At 47.6% G+C, this 20,304-nt stretch overlaps 1 protein-coding gene across 6 annotated transcripts in view; it reads right to left on the bottom strand.

Annotated features, from left to right (window-relative positions):
• Window positions 1-20,304, bottom strand: part of ptpn13 (protein tyrosine phosphatase non-receptor type 13) — a 358,778-nt gene that overhangs the window by 40,789 nt on the left and 297,685 nt on the right. For all 6 annotated transcript variants that reach the window (XM_085963776.1, XM_085963803.1, XM_085963794.1 and 3 more), the window contains 2 exons: window positions 4,228-4,289; window positions 3,166-3,321 (listed from right to left, as the gene is read on the bottom strand). In XM_085963776.1, coding sequence (XP_085819902.1) covers window positions 3,166-3,321; window positions 4,228-4,289 — 218 coding nt within the window. The remainder of the gene's footprint in view (window positions 1-3,165; window positions 3,322-4,227; window positions 4,290-20,304) is intronic.

The following is a 20,304-nucleotide window of genomic DNA, read 5'->3' as shown; positions in this document are numbered from 1 at the left end:
ATTAAGGCAATTAAGTTGTGAATACTCATTATATATTTGAATTTAAAGACTTTAATGACAAGTATTAAATCTATGTGTGTTATTAAAAGTTGTGTCTGTCTGTTATCTGGCCACGTAGTTTAACACATTTGGAGGAAAGCATGTAGTATTACCAGTCACATGATTACTGGGAACCACTCAGATCAAAAGAACCATAAACTCAAGTGGTTACATTTGATGCTACAGCAGCTTCCCTGCTCCCGCCTGACCCTGCAGCTATCCAACTCCTTGCCCTCTTCCGGCCCAATCCTACCACCATCCACTTTCTCTGTTCTCAGCCCAACTCTAGTCACTCTCCCTATTCGTCAGCTGACCCATCTCTCCCACACCTCACCTCAATGTGAATCTCAGCCCGGGCCTACAGTGTCTACCCCAATACGCCACCCTTGCATCAATCCCAGGTAACTGGAGCGATATTTTCCACTGCCTGCTCTTCATCCCACTGCTGCCCTAACATCCAATCATGCCCCATCTCAAACGAGAACCAACCTCATCCCCCCATCTCACCCTGACTTGTAACAGGTACCCCACCCTCCTACTGAAGGTGAAACCACACAAGCGAGAAAGCCTTGTAGGAAAGATCTACAAATACAAATAAATTATCTCTAATATTTAAAAACACAGGCTGAAAATTGAGAGAGAAATGTCTTTCTTTTGCAATATGAACAGGAGAGTAGAACCAGGCTAGGGTGGGTTACAGTAGCATCCATCACAATGACTTACATAGAAGATAAGCCACTATTATCAACCCTGGAAATTGTAACTTATATTTCTAGTCAGTATGTTGCTACAGGGAAGAAAGTACCACTTGACCTGGTTAAGAACAATGAAGTGGAGCACGTAGGTGACCTAAAAGTCGGGGAACATTTGGGATGTAGTAACCACAATATAATTAGATGTACTACATCTCCAGTTCAATAGAAAAGAAAAAAATTATAACGAGGTAAAGAGGGACCTTTCCTAGATTAAATGAAAGGAAAATTGGCAATAGAACCATAAATCAGCAATAGGAAATATTTAAACTGGAGATGTATAGTATAGTCCAGCAACAAAAAAAGTCTATCAAAGGCTGGGGTTCCATGGATGAACAGGGAAATTAGACCAAATTTGAAACTAAAGTGAAGTATTTAGTATTTATAAGGCAGATAAAAAAGAAAGTCAGGGCAGAAATAAGGAGTACATCAGTTAGCTTATATTAGAAAAGCTAAGAGGGAGTACAAGAGAAAATTAGCCAAAAAACATAAGCAATAATAAAACACATTAGCAGTAAGAGGCTGTTCAAGGTGCAGGGCAACTGGAGACGAAGGTAGAAAGCTTATATTGGAGAGTGGGGGTATGGCAGAGATACAAGTATACAAGATTAAGAAGTGTTATGATATGGGAAATAGCGATTATTTTCCACTGGTGAGCGAGACAGTATTAAGACTACACAAATTTAAGATATTCACAAAAAATAATTAGGCCTAGAAATTCAGTTAAGGCCCGCCAGCAGGCTAACGCCCAAAAGTTAGCGCTGCGCATGGAGCCAGTTGCGCGCGCCAGAAATTCACTTTTAGCGCCCCAAGTCGGAACCGGGCACTGTTCCAGGGTGTGCCCGCCTCCGCTTGGGGCGCTGAAAGTGAATTTCAGCGCTCCAGCTGCCGCTGCGCCACCCGATGCGGTGCGGCAGGCTGGGGTACTGCAGGCCTCCTCTTTCTCTTACGGAGGAGCTGTCTGCAGCCGTGAGATCGCCGCTGGATTCTGCCGGCAAATGAGCCCGGCACCACGGAGAAGTGCCGGGCTCGCGGGAATCAGCCACCAATGCCGCGGGGGGGGGGGGGGGGGGGTGGTGGTGTAGGAGGCCGGGGAGGGAGGTGCAGGCAGGCGGCCGCCGAAAAAGCGGCCGACCGCACCTCCACCTTAAAGCGCCCCGGTAGCGCAGTACGGCCCCGTTTTTCAAACGCTGTTTGCGGCCGCTGCAGAAGAGGCGGCCGCAACTAAATATGGGGTTTGGGCCGGAAGCGGGGCGGTACCGGGGCACTGCGCACACCGATGACGTCATCGGTGTCGGCGCAGCGCTACCGGCTACCGCCGCCATTACCGCAGCGCTGAATATCAGCGCACCCTCTTACACTGGCGCAGAAACCCTCTTTAGGCGAAAAGTGGGCGCAAAGCCTACTGAATTTCTAGGCCTTAGAGTTTAGAAAATAAAGGCCTAGAAATTCAGTCGCGTTTGCGCCCACTTATTGGCTATAGAGTGGTTTGCGCTGGAAGTTTTTTAGCGCCCGAAATTCAGTTGGTCCCTAACATCGGCGTTAGCCGGTAGCGCTGCGCCGGCACCGATGACGTCATCGGTGTGCGCAGCGCCCCGGTTCCAATGCTATTTCGCGCCGATGGCCAAATTCAGTTGCGGCCGCCTCGCCCGTAGCGGCCGCAAACAGCGTTTGAAAAACGGTGCCTTGCAGCTCCGAGAGGCCGGCGCATAAAGGTGGAGGGGCGGCCGGCCGCTTTCCCGGCGGCCACCTGGCCGCACCTCCCTCCCCGGACTCCTGCACCCCCCCCCGCGGCATTGGTGTCTGACTCCCGCGAGCCCGGCACTTCTCCGTGGTGCCGGGCTCATTTGCCGGGGGAATCCAGCGGCGATCTCACGGCTGCAGGCAGCTCCTCCTTAAGAGAAGGAGGAGGCCTGCAGTACCCCAGCCTGCCGCACCGCATCGGGTGCCGCAGCGGCAGCTGGACGCCTGAAACGGACTTTCATCGCCCCAAACGAGGCGGCCAAACCCTGCAATAGCGCCCGCCTCCGTCTTGGGGCGGCGCAACTGAATTTCAGGCGGGCGCTACGGGAATCCGGGCGAGCACAAAATTTCGGGCACTAAAGACCTGGCGCGGTGATACCGAATTTTTAGCCCAAAATCTTTACACAGAGGGTGGTTAGAATGTGGAATTCTCTGCCACAAATTTTTCTTGACGCAAAGTCCATACTTCGTTTAAAAGGAAACTGGATGGTTACTTGAAAGAGAAATATTAAACATATAGAGAGGAAGCAGATGAGTGAGATTAGACTCGTGGAGAAAAACACAGGCCAGATACAGTAATGGGCATTTTTCTTGTGCTGTAATGTTCTATGATTCAATGAAGTTGACTTGCCTGAAGTAATCTGTCACCGACTTGTAGCCTTCCATCCATAGCAGCTGCACCACCAGGATGAACACTCTTTACAAAAATACCAGTCTCGCCACCTGCTAGGGAGAACCCTAATCCTCCGGAGATAGGTTTCTGTAGCTCCAATTGTATCGCATCATTCTATAGAGAGAGAAATAAAAATTTACTGAATTTCCCTATGCAACAGTGACGGCACTTTAAAATAATTAATTGTATGTGAAATGCTTTAGGATGTTTGAGAGAGATAAGATGTTATAAAATTGCAATTCTTTTGTTTCCATTTGTTGAATTTTGATGTGCTCCTGACACCTATCCTGATACATACTAGTTCCTAAGAGATCAGAAGTTGCAAGTACAACTAATGTCCCAAATTCTTAATTTGTCTTTATTACATTTTTAGAAAACACATTTCAGCCAATCTCACATAAAGCTACCTGCTCTCTATTTTTACTGGTTGTAATATGCACAGGAAGCTAGATGTTCCACAGCAAAATTATGTATAAAAAGTTTAATTTAATATCACATTTATTGAGAGTATACGTCGTACACCAAAAGTGCTAATTATAGGCATGTATTTTGAAACTTATTTGAAAATGTATTGTGTGGGATTTTTCAAATATTATTGGAATAACTAATGGGCCCTGGAGGATGAGACAAATACCGTAATATTTACTTTGACAAAATCTAGTCCACTATTGGAGCTTGATTTTTCCCCCTCGTGTGCATTTTCATTTGATCATCACTCACCTTATCCCTTCTACTTGGCACTGTGAAATGTACAAACTTTTAACAGGAAAATACAAAACTACAAATTACAGCATTGATAGAACATCAATGATGCAAGACAAAAGCAGTCAGGCTTAACTAAGACTAGTTTTATCAGTCATCATGAAAGATGTAAATTTTGTTCTGAAATTTTAGGACAAGTATACCTTAAGCAATGATTTTATGTGGGTCAATTATACAGAAATCTGTACTTCATAATCATTCATTTTCACAAAAATGTTTTTTCTCATCAATGTATATAGCGATAAAATGCATTCTTACCTCTGACATATTTACATCAGACACTTGATCACATTCACTTCTCCGGTTTCCATGCAGATGTCCTGTAGACAGAAGTGGTACTTACAAACTAAACTGAGATGAGGTTAGTATCTTTAAAAAAAAAATCCCAACCACCAGCAAAATTACACTTAAGTACAAGCCTGTGGGCAAATATATACTTTGGATTTAGCTTCAGACGATCTGAAATTTGAGTCTTCAGAAGCGCTAGATAAAGCAACATATTGAAACAGGCCTTGCCTTTCTCCCAACCTCCAATTTATCCAAAACACCACTGCCAGCATTTTGCCCAGCACCAAGTCCAGCTCAGTTCTTGCTCTGGGGAATTTAAAATCCTGGTCTTAATTAACAAATTCCTTCCTGGCTGTGCCCCACCCTACATCTGCAACATCCTCCTCCAGCCTTTTGCTCCTTCCGGTCCTATATACATTCTCTGCATCATCATTTATGGTAGAACCTTTAGCCATCTCAGCCTTACTCTCGAACTCCCTCCCAAAAGTCCTCTGCCTCTCCATGCCTTTATAAGTTTTCCCATAACCTCTCTGTTTTGCTGAGCCTTCAGTTAAATTCTTCCACAAAGGCTCACATACATTCCTTTATTCCTCTGTGAAGTGCCTTGGGATGTTTTTGTGACAAGTGGAAATTGTTGTTGAAGCTACGTTCCTTCCTTTGCCTACATGGGACAAGGACTCACATACTTGGTATGAAAGCCCAAAGAGGAATATTTTGTACCTAACCAAAACTATTCTCCAAGGATATAGCATGATTTCACCAGCATTAACAAGCATGGATAAGGATATCTGACATTCAAACTTGTGTACTGCATGCTCTGTAATATAACTGGATTGTTCTTCGAAAGAGGTGGCACAGACATGATGGGCCAAATGGCCTCCTTCTGTGCTGTAGTATTCCATGATGAGCAAAACTATTTTACAATATAATATAATAGTTTGAACTGTGCTAAAGAGGTTGTGAATGGCTTGATCCTGAGATCACAACAGCCATTCTTCAATTGATTACTAGATGCGTGCTACCCACACATATTTTTCACCTACTGTTACCAGGACTTTAATAAAAATATTCAGTATGATGACAGTGAACGTACATTTACACAGCCCCTTTATGAAAAGCAGCATGCGCATTCAAATTTTCTAAAGTTAGAGAATGAATTCAGATTTAAAAAGTGAAATTGATAAATCGCTCAAAATATAAACCAAAACATGGATAAGAAACTGAATTTTGAGGAATGAGTGGCATAGTAGCACTCTGTTCTTTCACTCCTTGTACTTAGCCTCAGCTTGGCTGAAGGATAGCACTCTTGACTCTTGGGTGAGAAGGTTGTGGATTCAAGATCCACTCCAGGATTCAAGCAGATAATCTAGGCCAACATTCATAACAAGATAGATGAATTAGTGGCACAAATAGAGATAAATGGCTTGATCTAACAGCCATTACAGAGACATGGTTGCAAGGGTCATGGGATGATTGTCAAGATGTAATTGTGCTCCTTAGGTGAGAGATTATAATGAAATAACCTGTAACTGTTTTCCACCACCAGGAATAAGGACAGTGCCTCTTTTAAAAAGAAAATCAGGCTAGCTAAGCCAAACCATCAGAGAATCCTCTTCTCCCACCTCCCGGGAATTACTCTATCCCTTTTATGAACATATACCAAAGAGGGCAGGAAAAAAAAGCTAGTCCATCAAGCCTGTCCTATCCTGACGTGGTGCAATCTACACACACCATCAACTCCATCTCCCCACGCTCTCCATACAGTCACACAATCTCCTGGGAAAACCAAAAGAAAACAAAAAATAGTAGCGGTTTAGGAAAAAAGTTTGGGAAGTTCCTTACTGACCCTCGAAGGCAACTGAGCAGAGACCACAGCGACTGGTGTCACTGGTCCCAGCAAACTCACCTACCTTCTATAACTCAGGATATCATCCACTTGCAGGAACTTGTCTAGCTCCCTTTTGAAGGCTTGTAACAAATCCACATTCACCACACGTACTGGCAACTTATTCAACGATTGATGGCTCTACGAAAAGGTGGATTTCTTGGCATCCAACCTAACTCGACACTTTTGTAACTTATACTGATTCCCCTTAATTCACCACTGCCTACGTAACTCAAATAACTTGGACAGAATTTAATCTGTTCATTATTTTAAGTCCTCAAACTCAACACTTTTCAAAGTATAAATCACAAGTTCTCTAAGTCTGTTCTGATAACTAAGGGCTCATAAACAAGGCATCAATCAAGTGGTCCTCCTTTGAACCTTTTCCAGAGACTTGGGGCTTGATTTTAACTCAGCCGTCAGGTGGGCTTTGAGGTGTGTGGGAGGTTAAAAAAAAAAAAAAAAAAAAAAAAAAAAAAAAAAAATCGCAAAACATGGGGGTCGGGACCCCCCGCCCCGGCTTGGTTCCCGACACCTAGCCATTTTAACCCAGGCGTGTCTGATGGTCCCGAATCAGTCCCACCTCCAACAGGTGGGACTGGTCTTTAGGGCCTTTAAACAGCACTCATTGGCCTTTATAATCCCATTTTAACAGGCCCTTGCCTGTTTAATCCTTTTCCCACGTAAAACACGCCTGGTGGGTGTTGTGTGTGTGTGTTGATAGAGACACTGAAGACAGGAGTTGGTTTCATAGGTGTTTACTGAACAAAGTCTGGAGGGGAACTAACTGATACAACACAATATACAGGCTTATATAGCCCGAGTGGCCATTACCGGCATTACAGTACACATGGGGCTCTTAAAGGCACATACACTACAATTCCTCCCTTTTTAGCCAACCAGTACATAATATTTTAAGTAATTATTAATTACATGTTACAAGAAAAATAATCTACACATTGCTGCAGTTAATTAATTATAAGTCAGTCTCTCTGGAGGCTTCCTGACTCGGTCCGGATAACGCCTCGGTGGTGTAGTAGTTTCTGGTGGTGTAGTAGGTTCTTTTGGCAAGGCTGATTCGGCTTGAATACCAGTGTCGGGTTCATCGGGTTCCAGTATCACCGGATCGGAGGTAGATATGGGTATCTCTACTTCATCGTTAGGCGTATAGAGTTGTGGTGTAGGTTGTCCCTTTTCGGGTGACTCTATGATTTGGTCAGCATGGCGCCTTATTATGCTTTCTCCGATGTCCACAGTATACATCAGCGGTCCTAGTCGTGTGCAGATAGTTCCAGGCTGCCATTTCTCGGTATGGTAGTCCCGGGCCAAAACTTGTTGACCTATCTGGAAGGTTCTAGTTGGCCTTTCATCCATGCCTTGAAATTGCCGGTTCTCCACGTCCCTTCTGATGTTGGGCTTGATCAAATCCAGCCGGCATCTTAGGCTTCTATTGAAGAACATCATGGCGGGAGTTTGGTTTGTAACCATATGTATTGCATTCCTGTATGCGAACAAGAAGTTATCCACCTTGTGCTGAAGTTTTATGTCTTCATTACCCATGGCCTTTATGGCCTTCTTGAAGGTCTGGACAAACCTTTCAGCCAATCCATTGGTGGCGGGATGGTATGGGGCGGGCGTGTAGTGCTTAGCCCCATTGTTTTTTTAAGAACTTCCTGAATTCTTCGGCCACAAATTGCAGTCCATTATCAGAACAGATCTGTTCCGGCAGCCCATTCCTGGCAAATATGGTCCTTAATACTGTGATGGTTTTTTCCGTGGTAGTGGAGGACATCTTTATTACCTCCAGCCCCTTGGAGTGTGCATCAACCGCGATTAAGAACATTGAGTCCATAAATGGACCAGCAAAGTCAATGTGTACCCTTTGCCAGGGAGATGAGGGCCACTCCCATGGATGTAGAGGGGCGTGGGGTGGAGCGTTTTGGACCTTCTGGCATCCTAGGCAGCTCTTGGTCATTTCTTCGATGTCTCCATCGATACCTGGCCACCATACAAACGCCCTGGCTAGGTTCTTCATTTTCACTCCACCCAGATGCCCCTCGTGAAGCTCCTTTAGAACTTTATCCTGGAGTTTGGGTGGAATCACCACTCTGGATCCACACATCAAGGTTCCTCGGCACACAGACAGCTGTTCTCTTCTTTACGAGAATGCTGGCAACAGTGGTTCGCCATGTGCTGGCCATCCCTTCACTGTTAAATCGTAGACTCGTGAGAGAGTCGGGTCATTTCTAGTTTCCCTTTCAATGGCAGAATTTGTTACTGGTAGACATTCGACTATGGTAGAGTGGAAAATCTCCACTGGGTCTACGGTAGGTGCTTCTTCTACCGTTGGCAACGGTAGGCACGATAACCTGTCAGCATTCCCATGCTGTTTTGATCCTTTGTATTCTATGTTGTATTGGTGTGCCCCTAGAAAAAGGGACCACCTCTGTAGCCTTTGCGCTGTCATAATGGGAACACCCTTTTTAGGGTTGAATATGGAGATGAGGGGTTGATGGTCAGTCAACAAGGTACATTTTTGTCCGTGTAGGTAATGGTTGAATTTCTTCACTCCCCATACCAGGCTGAGTGCTTCCCTGTCGATTTGGGCATAGTTACGCTCAGCTGAGTTCAATGAGCGTGACGCAAAAGCTATCGGCCGTTCCGAGCCATCAGGGAATTTATGCGATAATACTGCTCCTATGCCGTAAGGGGATGCATCGCACGCCAGTCTGATTGGCAGTGATGGGTTGTAATGAGCCAAAACTTCTTTGGACGTGATTAAGTCTTTGCATTTATGGAAGGCACGTTTACAGTCTTCGCTCCATTTCCAAATTACTCCTGTTTGTAGCAGTTCATTAAGAGGGTGCAGAAGAGTTGATAAGTTTGGTAAAAATTTATGATAGTAATTTATTAATCCCAGGAACGACCTTAATTGTGAAACATTTTCAGGTGCTGGGGCTTTTATGACCGCTTCAATTTTTTCAGGTGACTTATGCAACCCTTCCTTATCATATTGTGGCCACATAATTAATATTTGATTTTGGAAAAATTCGCACTTGGGGCGATTTGCTCGTAGGCCCCGTTCTCTCAGCCTAGTGAGCACCTGCTCCAAATTGGCAAGGTGCTCGTTGTCGTTTTCTCCTGTTACAAGGATGTCGTCTAGGTAGCATGGAGTCCCCAGAATCCCTTGGAGGACTTGCTCCATAGCTCTTTGCCAGATAGCTGGAGCGGATGCTACTCCGAAAACCAGTCGATTGTACTGGTACAGACCTTTGTGTGTATTTATCGTGAGATATTTTTTAGAGGCCTCTTCAACCTCCATCTGTAGATATGCCTGTGCCAAGTCAATTTTGGTGAAACGTTTCCCTCCGGATAGTGAGGCAAAAATATCTTCTATCCTCGGAAGAGGATACTGTACCGTGTGAAGGACCGGGTTTACAGTCACCTTGAAGTCTCCACAGATGCGAATTTTTCTCTGTGATGCACTATCAATTGCTACAAAAGACTGGAGATTGAGAAAGTAATAAACAGGCTTTTATTACCAAAGAACAGAGCATGCCTCTTGTGGTTGCCTGGTATCCAAAAGGGCTGGAGGCTTCTGAGCAGCGACCTTTATACCCAGCCATGAGGGTGGAGCCAGGGGCGGAGTCAGCTGAGGCATGCACAGACAAGTACAACAATATGCAAGAGTGAACAACAGTACTAACAGTGAACAACAATACTAACAACAGTGGTTTACCACATTCACCCCTTGTTTAGAATTGAGTCCGGCGGGGTGAAGTGCACTAAAAATTCGTGTACTGAAGTCTATCAGGAGGCCTTGTAAGCCGTCCTGAGCGTCGCAGCAGCGGCGGTGATGGTGCAGCATCCAATGGTGAACCCGGTGTCTCGTTCAGAGGAGGTGTAGCAGGTGGCGGACCCTGGGGCTGCTGCATGCCGTCTACAGGGGTCAGAGCATGGGTAATGGGAGGTAGCAATGGTGGTCTCTCAGAGGCACCCGAAGGTGCGAGGTCTCGTGCGGGGACTGTGTCCTGGGGGTAGGCAGGAGTAGCGGTGGGTGGCGAAGAGGGTGTTTCAGGAGCACCTGCAGGTGCGAGGTCTCGAATGGAGACTGTGTCCTCCCGCCCGTCCGGGTACACCACGTAAGCATACTGCGGGTTGGCGTGGAGGAGGCTCACCCTCTCGACCAGGGGGTCCGTCATACGCTAATGTGACACTCTTAAGGTGGCACTGAAAATCCAACCCCAGTAGAACGGCAGCGCAGAGATGGGGCAGGACCAGAAGTTTAAAATTTTTGTATTCTGTGCCCCTTACTGAAAGGGTCACTACACAGTAGCCACCGACGTCCGCTGACTGGGCTTTGGAAGCCAAAGAGATCCGATGGCGCGTCGGCAGGACCGGGAGAGAGTAACTGCGCACCGTGTCGGGGTGGATAAAGCTCTCCGTGCTCCCGCTGTCAAAAGGGCAGGTAGTGGCGCGGCCGTTTACCGTAATATCCATCATGGACCTGGACAGTTGATGAGGGAGAGATTGGTCCAGCGTCACGGAGGCCAGCGTATGGTCGAGCGAGTCGATGTGGTCGTCAGATGAGGCGGTGGTTGAGTCGGGCTCCCCCGTGGTTGAAGTCGGAGGCGTCCAAGATGGCGGACAAAATGGCGGCGCCCACGGTCCCGATCCCCACGCGGCTGGGGGAGCCCAAGATGGCGGACAAGATGGCTGCGCCCACGGTTCGCACGCAGCGCTGCTGGCGTTAGCGGTCTTCCCTTTGCAGGCGCTAACGTAGTGACCTTTCTTCCCGCAGCCGGAGCAGGTAGCATTCTTCGCGGGGCAGCGTGCTCTCGGGTGTTTAGCTTGGCCACAAAAATAGCATTTTTGTGCCTTGGACATCGCTGCAGCAGTCGGAGGTGGCGGTCCCATGGCCCAAGATTGCGGCGTCCACGGCGCGGGGCGATGAGGGGAGAAAGCGTCCATATTTCTGTGGGCCGCGTCGTGCGAGAACGCGAGGGCCACTGCCTTTGTCAGGTCTATTTCACCCTTCTCCAGCAGCCTCTGCCGGGAGTAGTCGGACCTTAGACCCGCAACGAAAGCGTCTCGTATCAATCCCTCCGCATGTGCCGCGGCCGATACTTCCTTGCAGTCGCAGCCGCGTCCGAGTACCCGCAGTGCCCGTAGGAAGGCTTCCACCGATTCCCCGGGCTGCTGTCTGCGAGATCTTAAAAGGTGCCTGGCATAGACCGTGTTAACCGGGCGTGCATACTGCCCTTTCAGTAGGTCGATAGCCGCCGCGTAGGTCGTCGCATCTTGGATTAAAGTATAGACTTGGTGGCTCACCTTCGAGGCCAGGATTTTCAGTTTATTTTCATCAAGAGTCACGGTCGAGGCTTCCAGATACGCCTCAAAGCAACGCAGCCATTGTGCGAATTTAGTCGACGAACCCGCTTCTTGGGGGTCTAGGTCCAGGCATGTTGGTCTGAGGGCTCGCAGCAGCGCCTGCTGCTCAGCGTTTTGCGCCATCGGTTGATCAGCATCCGCAGCCAACATTTAACTTTGGTAATAAAATTGATGCACTATCAATTGCTACAAAAGACTGGAGATTGAGAAAGTAATAAACAGGCTTTTATTACCAAAGAACAGAGCATGCCTCTTGTGGTTGCCTGGTATCCAAAAGGGCTGGAGGCTTCTGAGCAGCGACCTTTATACCCAGCCATGAGGGTGGAGCCAGGGGCGGAGTCAGCTGAGGCATGCACAGACAAGTACAACAATATGCAAGAGTGAACAACAGTACTAACAGTGAACAACAATACTAACAACAGTGGTTTACCACACTCTGTTCTTCAGATTTATCATTATTCAATGCTTTCTTCATGACTGGAACGATGGGTGTTGCCCACTCGCTCCAATCTATTTTGGATAATACGCCTGCCTTTTCCAAATTCTCCAGCTCTGCCTCGACTGCTGGACGAATTGCGTATGGCACCGGTCTTGCCTTAAAAAACTTGGGAATTGCTGCATCTTCCACTTTTATTGAGGCGGTGATGCCTTTCAAGGTTCCTAGTTTCTCTTGAAACACTTCTTTGGCGTTGGCCAAGATGTCTTTTAATCGTTCAGGTATGACGTTATCATCATCATTTTTTTTCTTACTGGTCACCGTCAGTGCCTGAATGGAGTGCCAGTCTAAACGTATTTTCCTGATCCATTCACGTCCCAACAGCGGTGGACCACCATCTTGTAGAATGTATAAATACAACTTTTGTATTTCCTTGCCGTTGTATACAACAGGCACCCTTATTTTTCCTTTGGGGTATACTTTCTGCCCCGTATATGTTTTCAAGATAATGGATGTGTCTTTTAAAGGTATATGCGGAAATAGCTGCTCGTAATCCCGTCGATTTATGACGGTCAGAGCTGATCCTGTATCTAGCTCCATTTTAACTGGGGACCCTGCTATCGTGAGGGTAACCCAAATGGTCTGGTAATCGTCTTTGGCAATTACATTATGTAATTTGAGACAGCTTAGTCTCTTGTTTTCGGAGTCGCTATCGCTCTTCTGGTCTTCGGAGCTACTGTCCGTCATCATTTGTACCTTTCTGTACTTTTCTTTATTGATTTTTTTTTTCCTGTCTGTGGATTTTTTTTGCCCAGATCGGCATACCTCTGCAATGTGTCCAATCTTTCCGCATTGCCTGCATGCTTTGTCCTTGAACCAGCAGTCCCTCTGCTCATGGGTGGATCTGCCGCAGCGATAACATCTCTCGAAACCCTGTGTCATTTCATGGGTGCCGAAGTCCTGTGTCTTTTGTTGTATCTCTGCAGCTCCTCTTGCGGCTGCTTCGTATGATACAGCCATACTGAAAGCCTTGTCCAGTGTTAAATCTTTTTCAGAAAGCAGCCTTTTCTGTGTTCCTTCACTTAAGAGACCGCAGACGAATTTGTCTTGAAGATAATCTGCTAGTCCTGCCCCGAATTGGCAGTGTTTTGATAGCTTTCTTAATTCGGTGAGGTAATCAGCGTTACTTTCATTCTTGTGTTGATTTCTCTTGAAGAATTTGAATCGTTCCGCTATCAGCAGCGGTGTTGGGTTTAAGTGTTCCTGTAGGGTATCAACAATTTCTTTAAAATTCTTGTCCTTTGGTTTGGCTGGAGTGATAAAATTTCGTAACAGCCCGTATGTCTTTGCGCCCATTAGATTTAGCAGTACTGAAGCTTTTTTTTCATCTTCTATTCCATTTGCGGTGCAATATACCTCCACTCTTTCCACATATGTGGTCCAATCCTCTATCTCGTTATCAAAAGCATCAATATTGCCAGACTTAGGCATCCTAGAAATAAAATGGCGCTTCCCGCGCTTTTCTTTCTTTTCTGCAGAAAAGATATGGCGCTTCCCGCGCCGCTGCTGCCGATGACAACGCTGTTTCCCGCGGTTTCCGTTCTTTTTATTTATTTATTACAGTTGGAGACTCGTTCCCGCCGGACTCTCTCTCTAGGTCTGAACGCCGACTTGCTTGCAGCGCCGGCTGTCTCCAGAGTGCTCCCTCCCCGTCTGTTACTGCTTGCCTCCGCTTTCGCTGCTTGGCCTAGCTGTAGAGCCAGCCGCTGGAGCCCCAGCTCGACGCCCAGGAAGGATTATTGCAGTACCTGCCACCAGCTTGGCTAGCTGGTGAAACCACAGCTTTTTCTTTTTCATGATTTTTCTTCAACTTTGGACGCCAGAGGAATCGATGTTCTTGAGGTGCTGCCGAATTGCAGGTAAGTCCGTTTCCAATTCGTCGCCACTGTTGTGTCTGTGTGTTGATAGAGACACTGAAGACAGGAGTTGGTTTCATAGGTGTTTACTAAACAAAGTCTGGAGGGGAACTAACTGATACAACACAATATACAGGCTTATATAGCCCGAGTGGCCATTACCGGCATTACAGTACACATGGGGCTCTTAAAGGCACATACACTACAGTGGGGATCACGCCTGTGAAACCTGGCATGAGCACTATTGGCTTGCTGACCATCAGCTGCAGGTCAACCATTAAAGAGGAGATTTGATCAGCCATCATTTGCAGGTGGCAGGACTTTGTTGTTTCAGGCCTGGGGCAACTTTTACCAGGCTTAACCACACCTGTAGAAGGTTGGAGCCTCACACACTTCTCCAGTGTGACCTCCTGCGAAACCCCTCTCGCCAGCCTCACTCGGTGCTTCCTCAACTGAGGCATCTACCAGAAGCATGGGAGGCCTTTATACCTTCCCTTCTTGGCATTAGAGGACCTCCAGCCCCATTCCCGAAATGACACACGCCACAACTGCAGAAGTTGCCATTAGAATTTTTATGCAAAACAAACAACTGATGGCATTTTTACAGAATACACAACATTTCACCCACGTGATTACCCTTGTGACTATTTGTGCTTTATTTTCCTCTTACGCGTGCTCCTACGTAGTGGTCCCCCTGTGGCTTCAGCAGATGTGGAGGCCCCTTGCTCACTTTCCTGCTGCTCCTGTCTCGACACCTTTGGCAGGCGTCCTCTGGGGTGGCAAGCCTGTGAGGGCTCGTCAGCAGTCTGCTGCTCCTGCGGCTGTGCAGGAGTTGAGACGTCTATCTCAGTTGGGTGTGGACTCCGGCAGGGCTCTGACCGAGAGCTCTGCAGTAGCATGGAAGTGAGCGCGCTTGGAGAGGAGCCCCCACTTCATTGATGTCTGTCACCAACCTCCCTCTCATGGGTCAGGTCCCCCTCAGTGCCTGCAAGTGGCTTGAGAGCACCTTGCTGCACATCAGGGGGGCCATGGGGACCCGTATCTGCAATGGCAGTCCTACTCAGAAGGACTTCCATGATGGTCTGGTTTCTCTGTTCAGTAGATGCCCATCGCTCAAGAGATGTCATTCTATTCTGAACACTCACCACGTTTTCCATACCCTGGCGACTAACCTCCTCCATGGCCGTAGCCCTCCTCTCCTCTACCGTAGCCAGCCTTACCACGGAGGCAGCAATCATTTCCACGTAGTTAGCCATCCTTTCCGTGTTGATGCGTTCATGCGCCAATGACTCCACAAAGGCTCTGCTCATGTTCGCTATGGACTCCTCCATTCGCTCCACACTCGCAGCGACCCTAGAGACAAAACCTGCCAGAGACTCCTGCATCTGTGCATGGAGTTCCATCACCTCTGATCTTACGGATGGACCCAGAGGCAGAGGGTCGACATGCAGCTGAGCCGAGCTGGCAGAGTCCTGCGCCCTCCGACGAGGACTCTCCACTGCTGTCCCTGTCTCCACAATCTGCTGATGCTCACTTGTGAGCTGTGATACACCAGGTGACAACTCTACTCTATGTCCCGAGAGTCCCACCGAGGTGTGAGTGTCTGCGCTGGTGCTGGGTGCGCTTATTTCTGCTGATGCTGTGCCCTCAGAGGTTGCAGATTCTTCTGAGGAGTCTGGCTGCTCAGGCTCTTCCTCCTGCACACTGGGGACGGGGGCTCTCGATGGTCCTGTGGGGGAGTCAAGGAAAAAGTTAGAGATGTGATGCCAAGGTTACATGCACATTGCATTTTGCAGATGATCATAAGTCCATATGATGTAGCTTCAGAATCATTATCAGCGACTCATGCAATGCCAATGAGAGAGATGGAAAACTATTCTGTCACCAGCTTGCGGGGATGCACCTGTCTCTCCTTCCCCAACTTCCGCATCTCTGTCAGCCCCGACAATCTCCAGGATGCCTTCCTCCCAGGGGGTGAGCTGGGCTAATAAGGGCAGCCCTCCTACTGTCCTGGCTTGCTCTCTCCTGTTGTGAGCTCTCTTTTCCTGCAATGAGGGAGATAAGTGGAGGTTGAGTGAGAATGAAGGAGTGAGTGCAGAGATTGCATAGCATAGATACTTAGAAGGAGACAAAGATGGAGTGAGGTTGCAAGACCAAGGACCCTCCCTGTGTGTTGTCAGTTGTGTTCAAAGCATCAGAGTGAGAGGGAGTGTGAGGGCTGCATGGTGGAATAGTTATGTGAATGTGAGCATAGAGAGAGAGGGAATGGGTAAGGGTGCATGGATGTGAGTGTCTAGTGGGATGTGGAGGAAGAGATTGCTAAAGCTGAGTGCTGGTGAGGAAAGGCAATGGGGATCAGATTGAGGGTGATGGAAACTTCATACAGTACTTACTTTTTCAGTGCGATGAAGGTCATGGAATCTTTTCCTGCACTGCATCCAGGTGCGCTGTGTGAGCCCCAAGGAGTTGACTTCACCAGCCACCTGTAGCCACACAGCCTTGGTCTGACTGGGAGGCCTCTTCCTCCCTGAAGAAGGGAACAGGACCTCCCTGTGGGCCCTAGCACCATCCAGCAATGCCTGGAGTGAAGCCTCACCAAATTTGGGGGCAGCTCTTGCCCTCCCGCTGGCCGTTGCTCCTGCAGGCCCCTGTGCCATCTCAATGGTGAAGTTTGGAAGCCTGCAGAAGGCTTGCTGTGGACCTTAAAAGCAGCAGCAATGATGACGTCATATTCTGCGACTTTCTGACTGAAAATACTCAATTGCCAAGGCTTCCCACACGTTGGAAATCAATTGGCCAATTGAGTTAAAATTGCATCAATCTCACAGACCCATTTAGATTCGTGTGGGAAACACTAAATTCAGGGAACCCGCCAATTCCCCACACCTGAGTTAAAATCAACCCCTTGATCTCCTTCACCATTTAAGGGGACCAAAATGGACTCAGTAATCTAGATGTGACAAGACTAACGCCTTGTATGAGGACAGGATTGTACTTCTAGTCTTATAGTTAACTGTCCTTGCTATACATCATAGCACCCTATTCACTTTTGCAACAGCTTCATGACACTGTCATGGACCATCAATGATTCATTCAAAGTGTAGAGCTGATTTTCCACAGCTCTGCCCCAGGAGAACGCTCAGTTTCCAGGTGCAAAGCAGAGCAAAAGGGTGTTGCGACCCTTTTCACCATCCAGGGATTTTCTGCGGGATCCTCCAAGAAGAACGTTATTGTCCCCAAGTATTGGACACCATCTTTGGGGCTTGAGATGTTCTAGCTGCTCTTTTTGGACAGCAGCCAGATAGGTCCACAGAGCCCAGCCAAAAAGAATTCTGCATACAGGTCTACTATCAGCTCAAATGAAGCTCACCTGGAGTAGAAGCCAGAACCCTCAGAAGAATTCTGGCTGCATGAGCTAAAACTAAAGGGCCAACTAGGCAGCTGTCTAAAAAGGTTTGGAGCCTAGCCAAAGAGTGACTTGCTTGCACCGCCTTTCTGACCACCCACCACCAACCCACCCCCGCCCTTAGCCCCCCCTCCACCTATAGCAAATCAGGGGACCCCATTCTGACATTGGATACTCTGGCGGTGTCAGGAGCAGAGGTCACTGGCCTCTGCTTCACCACAAAGCCCAGTGAAGGTTTTTTCAACCCTGATTTCTCCATTGTGTTGAGCTTTTTTTAGTCTTTGGTTAGAATGAAGCAGCAACTGTGCAAGAAATGCAGAAGGAGGTGGTACAGGAAAGGTTACTTTGTGTATATGGATGACAGGTTGATGAAATGGGGCAGCTCCAGCACTTATAGGGAGGCATCTTGGACTGGCCGCACAATAATAGTTCATACGAGACACAAGAATTTAACCTTTTGGAGCATTGAGTTGGATCCTTATGGTGTAACTAATGAGTGGACTGTCTAACTTAGGGTGTAGTTACACTATAGGGGCAATTTTTTGACTTTGCACTCTCATCAAAACCATTTTGCTCCAGTGTTGAAGTTGTCTGTACATATACCTTAAATTGCTCTCTCAAATTTGATTCATGGGCACTGGCACCAATACTGGGGATAGAGGGAGCTGTTCCATTGGGACGGTTTCCACTTAAACCAGGTTGGGAGCAGTGTCCTGAAGAATCGAATAACTAGGGCTGTAAATATGGCTTTAAACTAAAAAGGGGGGGAGGGCTCAGGTGAAGGTAAATTTAGAACTCTAAAGAGAAAAGTGAAGGCAATAGAGCAATGTACTGCTTTGTCAAAAGTGCTGTGTTTCTTTTGGGATGTTAAACCAATGTCCTGTGTGCAATCATCCCTTTTGTCTTTTAATCACTCCTGCCTTCCACCCTATCACAGACCTTCCCTTTTGTTCTTTCCTCCCCTCCCCCTTTCCCTGCCCCTGCACTTGCTTAAAATCTGTTACATCTCTAACTTTTTCCAATTTTGACGAAAAGTCATTGACCTGAAACACTAACTCAAGGGCAGTCACTCTCATCTCACCTCTGGAATTCAGCTCCTTTGTCCATGTTTGGCCCAAGGCTGTAATGAGGTCGGAAGCCGAGTGGTCTTGGCGGAACCCAAACTGGGCATCAGTGCGCAGCTTATTGGTGAGCAAGTGCTGCTTTGTAGCACTGTCACGACACCTTCCATCACTTTGCTGATGATTGAGAGTAGACCGATGGGGCAGTAATTGGCCGGATTGGATTTGTCCTGTATTTTGTGAACAGGACATACCTGGGTAGTTTTCCACATTGTCGGGTAGATGTCAGTGTTGTAGCTGTACTGGAACAGCTTGGCTAGAGGCACAAGTCTTCAGCACGACAGCCGGGATGTTGTTGGGACCCATAGCCTTTATTCAGTGCACTCAGCCGTTTCTTGATATCACGTGGAGTGAATCGAACTGATGTCATGGTGGGGACCTCAGGAGGAGGCCGATATGGATCATCCACTCGGTACTTCTGGCTGAAGATGGTTGCAAACACTTCACCCATGTCTTTGGCACTCGCCTGCTGGGCTCCGCCATCATTGAGGATGAAGATATTCATGGAGTCTCCTCCTCCTGTTAGTTGTTTAATTGCCCACCACCATTCACAACTGGATGTGGCAGGACTGCAGAGCTTTGATCGGATCCGTTGATTGTGGGATCTCTTAGCTCTGTCTATAGCATGCCGCTTCTGCTGTTTAGCATGCATGTAGTCCTGTGTTGCAGCTTCCCCAGGTTGGCACCTCATTTTTAGGTACGCCTGGTGCTGCTCCTGGCATGCTCTTCTGCACTCCTCACTGAACCAGGTTTTGATGGTAATGGTAGAGTGAGGTTACAGATTGTGGTGGAATACAATTCTGCTGCTGCTGATGGCCCACAGCACCTCATGGATGTCCAGTTTTGAGCTGCTATATCTGTTCTAATCTATCCCATTTAGCACAGTGGCAGTGCCACACAACACGACGGAGGGTGCCCTCAGTGTGAAGATGGGACTTCATCTCCGCAAGGACTGTGTGGTGGTCACTGCTACTAATGCTGTCATAGACAGATGCAACTGTGACATGCAGATCAGTGAGGGTGAGTCAAGTAGGTTTTTCCCTCATGTTGATTCTCTCACCACCTGCCGCAGGTCCAGTCTGGCAGCTATGTCCTTCAGGACTTACATAGAAACATAGAAGATAGGAGCAGGAGTAGGCCATTCGGCCCTTCGAGCCTGCTCCGCCATTCAATGAGATCATGGCTGATCATCCAAATTCAGTACGCTGTCCCTGCCTTCTCCCCATATCCCTTGATCCCTTTAGCCCTTAAGAAATATATCCAACTCTTTCTTGAATATATTTAATGAACTGGCATCCACCGCCCTCTGTGGCAGAGAATTCCACAGGTTCACCACTCTCTGGGTGAAGAAATTCCTCCTCATTTCAGTCCTAAATGGCTTACCCCTTATCCTTAAGACTATGACCCCTGGTTCTGGACTCCCCAGCCATCAGAAACATCCTTCCTGCATCTAGTCTGTCCAGGCCCGACAGAATTTTATAGGTTTCGATGAGATCCCCTCTCAATCTTCTAAACTCCAGTGAGTATAAGCCCAATCGACACAATCTCTCCTCATGTGTCATTCCTGCCATCCCAGGTATCAGCCTGGTGAATCTTTGCTGCACTCCTTCCATGGCAAGAATGTCCTTCCTCAGGTAAGGCGACCAAAACTGCACACAATACTCAAGGTGTGGTCTCACCAAGGCCCAGTACAACTGTAGCAAGACATCCTTGTTCCTGTACTCAAACCCTCTTGCTACGAAGGCCAACATACCATTTGCCTTCTTAACCGCCTGCTGCACCTGCATGCTTACCTTCAGCGACTGGTGCACAAGAACACCCAGGTCTCGTTGCACTTCCCCTTCTCCCAATCTATTGCCATTCAAATAATAATCTTCCTTCCTGTTTTTGCC

The sequence above is a fragment of the Somniosus microcephalus genome, chromosome 2 (genome assembly GCF_052327205.1).
Source record: "Somniosus microcephalus isolate GS21.2 chromosome 2, FLI_Smic_1.0, whole genome shotgun sequence".
Lineage (NCBI taxonomy): Eukaryota > Metazoa > Chordata > Chondrichthyes > Squaliformes > Somniosidae > Somniosus > Somniosus microcephalus.
Note: the sequence above shows the minus strand (reverse complement) of the source record. Positions and strands in the feature narration are given on the sequence as shown.